Source organism: Terrapene carolina, unplaced genomic scaffold (assembly GCF_002925995.2).
Source record: "Terrapene carolina triunguis isolate 2854851 unplaced genomic scaffold, T_m_triunguis-2.0 Scaffold85, whole genome shotgun sequence".
NCBI lineage: Eukaryota > Metazoa > Chordata > Testudines > Emydidae > Terrapene > Terrapene triunguis.
Window position 1 is genome coordinate 20,668,085 of NW_020664436.1, and position 10,215 is coordinate 20,678,299.

General features: G+C 43.7%; 1 protein-coding gene across 3 annotated transcripts in view; it reads right to left on the reverse strand.

The window, feature by feature from the left end:
* Positions 1 to 10,215, reverse strand: part of TBCE (tubulin folding cofactor E) — a 73,277-nt gene that overhangs the window by 60,081 nt on the left and 2,981 nt on the right. For 2 of the 3 annotated variants that reach the window (XM_026649670.1, XM_029911078.1), the window contains exons 1-2: positions 4,184 to 4,264; positions 1,137 to 1,274 (exon numbers count right to left, since the gene is read on the reverse strand). In XM_026649670.1, the coding sequence (XP_026505455.1) occupies positions 1,137 to 1,236 (100 nt within the window). In that variant the 5' untranslated portion in view covers positions 1,237 to 1,274; positions 4,184 to 4,264. Of the gene's footprint in view, positions 1 to 1,136; positions 1,275 to 4,183; positions 4,265 to 10,215 lie in introns of those variants that run through there. The other variant, XM_026649671.2, reaches the window with a different exon arrangement.

A 10,215-nucleotide genomic window follows, 5' to 3' on the forward strand; every position in this document is an offset into this window, starting at 1 on the left:
TGCACAGTTGTTTGCTCCCCCAGGTATTAATACATACTCTGAGTAAATTACTAAATAAAAAGTGATTTTATTAAATACAGAAAATAGGATTTAAGTAGTTCCAAGTGGTAACAAATAATATTGTTCCATTATATATGCATCCGAAGAAGTGGGCTGTAGCCCACGAAAGCTTATGCTCTAATAAATTTGTTAGTCTCTAAGGTGCCACAAGTACTCCTGTTCTTTTTGCGGATACAGACTAACACGGCTGCTACTCTGAAACTTGCATTATTGTTGTTGTTACTGCTTGATACTTCTTTCAAAGTGTGTTATTTTAGTTTTTTGCCTGGTCTATGCATTTCATAATTTTTATTTCTCTCTTACGCTTAAATTTAATTATTTCAGTAGTGAGTTCTAAAATACCTAACCTGTCCTGGCTGGAGTAATTATCCCTATGGTAACTTTTTAAAAATATATATTATATCTAGGTTTTTCGTTTCTACTGGTGGTGCACATCCGTACATTACCTCGACATGGTGCACATAACAAAATTCATTCCGCACATGGATTGAAAAAATTAGAGGGAGCACTGCCCTAGGCCATCTCTTGTCCTCTCCCTTCAGCATTCCCTGGCTAGCCCACCCACTGACTATTTTCCAGGAGAATAATGGGCCTCTCCGTAGTAGGGCTGCTATAAGTGGTATGCCCCAGATAGCATTTCTCCATATTGGAAGGTGTGGTGAAGCAAGAGATCCTGCAATAACATGACATTCCATTTAGGATAAGAAGGTCAGTACATGTAAAGGGATCACTATCCTAAGAATAAGATTGTTTGCTATACGGACGAGGCTTTTGGTCATTGGAATCAGTTTCTCCCCTTCCTAAAATACTGTTATGACTCCACCACATCATGAGTTATATTAAAAAAATAATTCCATTTCACTTTAGGTACTAGGAAACCATTGGAAGTTTTAGTACTGATGGGGCTGTTCTGAAGCGAACTGTATTTTGCAAAGTTACCAGAGCTGCTCAGTGAAGTAGGTCAATCTGCATCAATTAGTAAACAAAACAGACAGATAGCAAATGGCACTATGATCTGCAGCTAGTAGTTTCTCATGCAAAAGTTAATCTTTACATTTACAAAACATTAACTTTACCTGTTGTGGGAGGAACACTACCAGCATACCGCACAGTTGCATATTCTGTATCACACAGGATTCTTCGACCAAGCACATCAGAAGGCACACTACTAGTCATTGTGAGAAATCTGCAGTCCAAGGCACTTATTTAAGGATCTGGGGAAAGGGAAACAACATTGTTGACAAATACACACACGTGCTTTTAAGTTACAATTTTTGGGTTTGTTTTTCATTGTTCACAATTTCCTCTTAGAGACAAGAAAATAAAATTCTTCCTCTGTCAATCTTATACCTTTCAGTCTGGCAAATACAGATTCTCTTCTGCATCTCACTCTGATTTTTCTGTTACTGGAATAGCTATGGAAGTGACACTTATTACTCAGCAAGTTTTTTAGTCACAGGCATTTTCTTATTGTGGTTTATCTCCTAATTCTGCTTTTCTAAAGATCATCATGATGATTTTCACTCTTGAGTTTCACGCCTCCGGTAATGCAGAAAACTCCACCTAGTTTTTAAGATTGACCCTCTAATCCAGTGGTTTTCAAAGTCTATGTCTAAGGGGTCCGTGAAAAGTTGTTACCATAGAAGAGTGGTTTTCAACCTGTGAGCTGCAGAACATCCCTGGGAGTCCGCAGACTACGTCTAAGACTTCCAAAGGAGTCCGCCACTTGATTTGAAATATTTTAGGGGTCCACAAATGAAAAAAAGGTTGAAACCCATTGCTCTAATCTAGGGATTCTCAAACTTCATCGCACCGCGACCCCCTTCTGACATCAAAAATTACTACATGACCCCGGAGGGGGAATCAAAGCCTGAGACCGCCTGTGCCCCAGAATGAGGGAGGGGGCAAAGCCCCACTGCAGGAGGGGCCAAAACTGAAGATCAAGGCTTCAGCCCCAGGCCAGGAGCCTGTAAACTAAGCCCTGCCACCCAAGGCTGAAGCCCAGAGGCTTCATGCCCAGGTGGTGGGGCTCAGGCTTCAGCTTCGGCCCTGGGCCTCAGCAAATCTAAGCCAGCCCTGGCAAACCCCACTAAAACGGGATCATGACCCACTTTGGGCTCCCAACCCACAGTTAGATGGTCTGTTGCGCAGCAGTTCTCAATCTCAAAGACTCTGCTTTGCTGTGCACGCCTCAGCCTCAGAGTGTTCCTGCTAACTAGTGCCTTTCAAGAACAGGAAGCAAGAGCTCCCCTAACTGCATATTTGAGAGTGAGACTCACGTCATATATGCTCAAAGAAGCAGAATTATAAGGGCAGGGAATTATCCTCTCCAAATATACAATCCGTGCAGAATTCCTAATAAACAATACAGTGTTTACTACTGCACCATCCATTAAGAACAGAGCCAAAGGCAGGCAACTAACACAAGATATTTTCTTTTTCGTTTAATGGTGGATAAGATCTATAACCCCTGTAGCAGGGTTGAATACAGTAAACCTGACCAGTGTGTTCTGACAGACAATGAAACTCTCCAGAGCAGTGGTTCTCAACCTATTTACCTGTGGGCCATATATGCAGCTCTCCATGTGTTATGTGGGCCACATTCACACTATGTCTATACCTGGGGTCGGCAATCTTTCAGAAGTGGTGTGTCGAGTCTTCATTTATTCACTCTAATTTAAGGTTTCACGTGCCAGTAATACATTTTAACATTTTTAGAAGGTTTCTCTCTCTAAGTCTATATAATAGAACTAAACTATTGTTGTGTGTAAAGTAAACAAGGTTTTAAAAATGTTTAAGAAGCTTCATTTAAAATTAAATTAAAATGCAGATCTTATCAGTTTAGTGCAGTGGTTCTTAACCTGGGGTGCATGCAGCCCCTGGGGGTGTGAGATCCCCTTTCTGGGGGTGCGAGACATGCGAGATTTTTTTAGAAGCTGGAGGTGGCTGCAGAGCGCTGGGCCTAGGCCAGGAGCAGAGCCCTAGGTTGGCTGCCGGTACCCCAGGGCGGCTGCAGAGCGCAGGCCAGGAGCAGAGCCCTGGGCTGGCTGCCGGTACCCCAGGCTGGCAGCAGGCTGAGCAGGGCCGAAGACCTGGACCCCGGCTAGCAAGGGGCTGGGTGGCTGGAACCCCAGACCAGTGATGAGGTGAGCGGGGCTGGCGGCTGGTATCCCAGGCCAGCAGCAGGCTGAGCAGAGCCAGCAGCCAAGACCCCGGCTGGCAAGGTGCCAGCGGCCGGTATCCCAGGCCGGCAGCAGGCTGAGCAGGGCCAGCAGCCAGGACCCTGGCTGGCAAGGGGCCAGTGGCCAGGACCCCAGACCGTCAGTGGGCTGAGCGGGGCTGGCGGCCAGAACCCTAGCTGGCAGCAGCGTGCCAGTAAAAATCAGCTCACATGCCGCAGGTTGCCGACCCCTGATCTATACTATCTGTATAGCCCCAAGAACGTCACAGGGGCTGCAGCTGGGTGCTGATTGGGCTGCGGGTTGAGAACCATTGCTCCAGAAATTTAACCAGCGCTAGTGATGGCCATGCTGGGTGACAATCTTTGTATGGGGTGATGAGAGATCAGAGAGAGCTTGAACCGGAAGCAGGTTTTCCAATTCTCCCTAGAGACCAAATCCAAACAAGGGCGCTTCGGAAGCTAGGCCCCCGTTGGGGCTAAGTCTGCCGGGCAGAGGCCGCCCTCCTTTGGAGGGAATGTGCCCGTCAAACTTCGGCTGCAGCAGGGAGGCCCCAGGGACACCCCCGACAGGAGGTCCGGGCGGTGCAGCCCCGCGAGGAGGCAGGGGCTGGAAACACGGGGCGGGGCAGGGCGGGGCGGGCACACGGGCTCGGATAAGACAGACCCGCTAAGGCCATCGCCCCGCGCCGCCGGGAGAAGGCCACGGGGGCAGGCAGTGGGCCGGGGCCCTGCACAGGCGGCGCCGCCAGAGCACAGCGGGGAGGGGCCGCCCCACAGCCGGCACGAAGCAGCCCGCGCGCAACGGGGCAGCGGGTGACTCAGCAGCGCGGGGGCCGCCGCCAAGGGGCTCAGCGCCAACCAGGGCGGGCGGGGCCGCTGCGTGGCCCCTGCCCGGGGGTCCCGAACCGCTGGCCGGCTCCTGCTAGCCGCTGTGGCCGGTACCTGAATCCCGCCGCGGCCGGCTGGAGCTCCGCCCGGTAAGAGCCGTTCGCTCCCCAAACAAACCGACAGACAGAGACCCGCCCCGCCGCCTTCCCATTGGTTCAAAGCGTTCAAGGCCCGCCTATTTCCCCCCGCCTCCCATTGGTCGCCCCATCGGAGACACTAAAACTCTCCTCCTCCTTCTATAGTCACAGAATCGGCGCCGTAGAGGCTCTGGGTAACGTAGTTCTTCAGTCACTCCTCATGGGGAGCCACGAGCTATCCGGACCACAAACCCCATGATGCATCGCGGGGCGAAGCTGCAGAGGAATGTGTGCGGATAGCTCTTTTCTGAATGGCTGTTGGTTGTGGTGCGTTTCCTGATTGGGCGAATAGTTCCACGCTGTTGTTGCGCGTGGCGGCGGGGATGCAGTGAGCCGCCTGGGACAGTGAGTGTTCAGCTGCGGCCCCGCTAGGCAGCAGCCCGCCACAGCTTCGGGCTGATCAACTGGGTGGCCAGAGTGGATAAAAATTGATGATTTTTTTAAATTGGATTTTTAATTAAATACCAATTTATTTCAGAAAAATAAACCTACTTAAAATTAAACGTGAAATTATTACAGTTTATGGTAAGGCCTAAATTTTCACCTGTTAAAATAGTTAAGTACATGTTTGCTGCCACTTTTTAAAGCAAGTCTAGCCCCTGAAAGCAGGGTTAGTCACAGCCTAAGCACTTGGAACCAGTTTGTTGAAGTGCTAAACCAGCACTTTTCTGTAGGTACAAAAACATTCTCTTTTATTTCAGTTTATTCAACTACTTAAGTTAAATGACTAGTTTATTCAAAGTTAAAAAACAAACTGGAAGTTGAGAGGCAGAAAAGCTTGGTTTCCTCATCCAAAAATATGAATACAAACTAGGTTTGTGAGGATGAGATTGACTAGTTTTAAAATCTTGAACATGGTGACTAGAAACAATCAATTAATTCATTAGCAACAGATACATTCTTTGTCTAATAAATTAGTTTTAATTATAAAACATGTTTTGATTACTTTTTTGAGAAAACATTTTTATATTTATCTCATTTAAGAGTTTTAAGTAATTAAAACATTTTAAATTGCTGGGTTTGTGCATTTTTAATCTGATTTGAATTTCTAAACAAATAGAGCTTGAAACAAATCACAAGTAAAAAAATAATAATCAGAGGAAATACATCATTCACCATTTTCTAACATAAAAATGTAAACATTAAAAATTGAACAAATGTAAGTTAAACTATAACATTCCTTAATTGTGTATAAATACGGTGTGTATCCTCCTGGTTAGCAAAAAGCAACACCAAAATTAGTGTAAAGACTATATTTAGTAGCAAATCAATATTTGTCTGTTAATGCTTACCAACCAATAAGAATTAACCTTTCAACTAAAAAGTACAAATGTAAAACAAGATTAAAATTGATTATTTAAATCAAGGTTTCTTGCTTGATAATTTAAATCATTACTGAAATCAGTGACTGAAATCAATACATCTTGACATTGGTACGGAATTACTGAACAAATGTCTCACAAGGATGCAGCATCTCCTGTGTGTTCTTATGAATGAGATACTGGACTGGGAATGAGGACTCCTGTGTACCAGGCTCAGACACAGACTCGGTGTGTGACCTTGAGCAAGTTACAGGTAAAATATTTCTGAAGGGAAAGCAGATTGTAGGTGCCCAAATTAAGATACCTTGGACCTAATTTTCAGAGACTATATTGCTCCCACTAACTTCAACTGTCATTTAAAACTCAAGGCAACTTTCCAATCATAGGATCTTTTGACTGAATGAATGCACCCTGTATTCACACCCTAGACACTATTGTAATCACCTTTGTACAAAATATTCCTGTTGGGGTATCATTTGAAAACTAATAATTCACTGGTCAATATCTTGGTGAAATGTGTGTAGCAACATTATATGTAAAGTTATGAAGATAAGCTGAAATCATGATGAAGTGTGTTTACCAGACAGAAGGGGTAAAGTTGTTCCTTAAAGACAAAGGTCAAGTTGATGCCTCTAGCCAGGTGTCATCAAAATTGACTGGCAATCACTGGTCAAGTGACATTATTTGGCAATGGGGGCAGGGAAAGACAGGAACAGATCAATCTGTATTTTAACACACAACAACATGAAACTTTTTTCACCATGAGACTCCAGGTCTTTGCCCTCCCAGCTGGAAGGAACTTTATCTAGGGGTAACTAACCCTCCGGAAATTGCATTTCAAAAGTGAAGGGCAAAAACACCCCGGTGTATTCTCTCTCACTTAAGATGACAAAGGAACCAGCCTTTGGACTTTGGGAGGGGTTCTGGCCTGAGAACTTGGTCAGCAGAGTTGCTGGGAACATGTGGTAAAGATTTTGTCTTGAACCAAGTCTAGCTTGTTAAGTTTAATTACTAGAAAGTGTTTTTTATCTTGTAACCATTTCTGACTTTAACTCCTTATACTTGTACTCCTTTTTGTAGTTAAACAAATGTTTTGTTTTGTTTTTTAAATCAAAACTAATCCAGTGCTGTGTTTAAACTGAACTGTTTGGGTAACTCCAGTTAAAGTAGCAAACTGTTGCATATTTGCCCCTTACAGGGGCAATGGACCTCTAATATCTAAATTTCCCAGAAGAGGGCTGGTTAGTGCAGAACACACGGTTTGGGGGAAATTTGGGACTGGGAATATGTTGTGATCATCCTGCACGAAGTAACCAAGGCTACTAGAAGCCAGAATATGGCTGGTGTGTTGCTGACAGGCTGCTGGGTCAGAGCTGCTGGACCAGGGCTGTAGCTATACTCAGAGTGTGACCTGCATGCTGTTTGTGAGCAGCCCAGGTTGGGGAGCTACAACAGCAAAGCTTTGTGAGGCACCCAAGGTTGCAGGGTAGGTGGTGACAACCCCTCACTGGTCTGGACTGCACCCCGGAATGTGACAAGTTTGCACTGGGTTTTTCACCTAATGCAGGGATTCAATCTCTTCATCTCATCTCAACCCTGCGTGGCCGTGTTGTTCTGTTAACACAAAGTCCAGCTCTGTGAACTCAGCAGTGAGGTGAGCATAGTACCTGGCTAGGAAACGAAGCCTGGACCAGGCATGTAGCAGGAGCATGGTGACTGAATGCAGAGACTCATGGACACAAGGAAGAAGGTGAGAGGGAAGAAGGAAGGAGAGTGTGTGAGAGAAAATAGAAATAAAATAAAAACCAGGTAAGAAGAGATGCAAGAGTCAACATGGAAAGAAAAGAGGAACCCAGATGTGGCACTGAGATCAGATAAGTGCCTCTGTTCTGTGCTGGGATACTCAAGTGAAGAATATGACAGGGAAGGCTGGGAGGGAGAAGTAGGTAGTGCTGCAAATATGGGAACAAACTGGGGAAATCCCTAGGTCAGCGTGGCTAAAAAGTGAATACTTCCAGAGGTTTAGTGTCTTTTGGACACATCTGGGCAAGACGGGTGCAGCAAGATGGGGAGGTTCCTGGAGCTTGAAATTTGGTATAGGGGTGTAGGATACGTATAAAATTAAAGAATTTTAATTAGTTTAAAGTTTGGTTAAGAAATATATGTGTGTTGTAAAGAAAGGCCCTTGACTAGCAAGTAGAAGGAAGGCCTTGAAAGTGATGAGGTATAAAGCGAGAAGGAATGAAGTAGGGAGGATGTCTGGTTCAAAGAATAACTAATGAGATAAGTGAAAGTTTCTAAAAACAAAGTCTCTGACTGATAAGGGTGACTGCAGATGGTTTTAAATAAGAAAAAGAATCTGTCTTAAAATGAGCCAACATGGCCCTTCCCACCCCACATACCAGTGTTATCTCAAAAACTAGGGTCTATGTGAACCGAGGTGCAAATTAAAAACTGTTGGTCAGCAGGAAGGAGGGGAAGAGAGAGGGAGGAAACTCCTTGGGGAGAAAGGAGGGTGTAAATCATATCTGGATTAAGACTGGAAATAAGGGTGAACTGTCTCACATTGGTTTTTAGCTGAAGTCAATCATTGGCAATGATGTCACTTGTTTGTTGAAGGGTATAAAAAAGTAAACTCTTAAAGGGTTCATCATTAATACCTACCTGACCAGGCTGGAGCCAACTAACATGGGTCTAAGCATCCCTAGATTTAGCCTGTTTGTAAGTATCTTGATCAAATGCTTATATATGTTTTGTTACTGTTTGGATGTAATAAATTGCTTATTATTTAGGCTTTTAGGCATGTTTAGAGCAATTGTATAAATATCATTTGGCTTTTGGATTTAGTAAAGGAATTTATACTTAAATTAGTGTTGTGGTAACATCCTGCATAAATAACAACAATTCCAACAAAGGGAATTGTAGCAGGGTATTCTGGGGACTTGCAAAGTCTGCTGCTATTCTGCAAACTTTCTGCATTTCACAGACACTTAATGAGGCAAACAGGTGTGTTTTGTCTCCTTAAATGAACAGACTGATCTTAATATTCCTCTGAATGTTGCAGGAGAGAGCTGGACATATCAGACCACATGAGTCTAGGGAAGTTTGGACAGCAGGTATATTGGTATCTGGTAAAGACATAAGTGTGCGAGATAACTGCTGGCAGGCTATTGGATTCTAAGTGGTTGAATCAGAGCTGTACAGCATACCGAAACACACAGTGCATGCTGGCTGCATGTATGTTCCAGACGGGTAGCCATAAGTAATAGAAGCATTTCGTGTTCACTCAGTTAAAATACAATGACAATTTCTCACTGTTCTGAATTGCACCCCAAAATGTGACACCAACCCTCAAATATTGTAATGTCCTTTGAAGCTACCATGGATTTAATTCACCTTGAGGCTCTGGTCCCTGCAGGCCTATTAAAGCTCTCCAACTTTCCGTCATCCCTGGTTCTGCAGGACAAATGCAAAGTACTCCACTAAGGCAGGAACATTCAGTTGCACACATACAAAATGGGAAATGACTGCTAGGAAGGAGTACTGTGGAAACGAGTGTGGGGGTTATAGTGGATCACAAGCTAAATATGAGTCAACAGTGTAATACTGGTGCAGAAAAAAGAAGAAAAAAGCAATCATCATTCTGGGATGTATCAGCAGGAGTGTTGTAAGCAAGACACAAGAAATTCTTCTGCTCTATTCCATTATAATAAGGCCTCAACTGGCGTGTTATGTCCAGTTCTGGGCACCAATTTCAGGAAAGATGTGGACAAATTGGAGAAAGTCCAGAAGAGAGCAATGAAAATAATTAAAGGTCTACAAAACATGACCTATGAGGAAAGTCTGAAAAACTTGGGATTGTTTAGTATGGCGAAGAGAAGACTGAGGGAGGACATGATAGCAGTTTTCAAGTACATAAAAAGTTGTTACAAGGAGGGTGAAAAATTGTTCTTGTTAACCTCTGATGATAGGACAAGAAGCAATGGGCTTAAATTGCAACAAGGTTCCATTGCCCTTCAGAGGTTGAGTCTCCTCAAGGTGTTCTGGCTCTTGACCTACCTTACTTAATAAATATTTAAAGCTTTGAAGAAAACAAAACTAAGGATTAAAACTTTGTTTTGTCAATTTTTGATGTATGCTGTTTATATCTTCCTTTAGGTGTACTCAGTTTTAACTCCATTTTAACAAACAAGCAGCAGGAGGATTCTGAAATATTACAAGAAAATAGATTTGGAACCTATTCTACAGAAAAACATGCCTGGCCAGAATGGAGAACACAATTGGTAACTTTCAAAAAAAAGTTTTTAAAAAGATTCAGATTATAAGGAAAATAGAAATCAAACAACTTGGGTTAAAACTATGATGAAAAACATTGTGAAATAATGTGAAAATGTCCCATTTTTAATTAAGACATTTTACCATCAAGACTTCTTTTTCTACACTCAAGTATGTCTGATGAAGAGTATTGGATGTTCTTCCCCCTCAAAGTCCAGGGATCATACACCCCAGCCATACATCTGAAGCATCGTCATGGAATATGATCCATTGCAAAAGACTGATTCACTGCTCAGGAGATCTTTCAAGGTCTTGAAGATTTGGTAACAGGCTTCAGACCAAGCAACCTTCT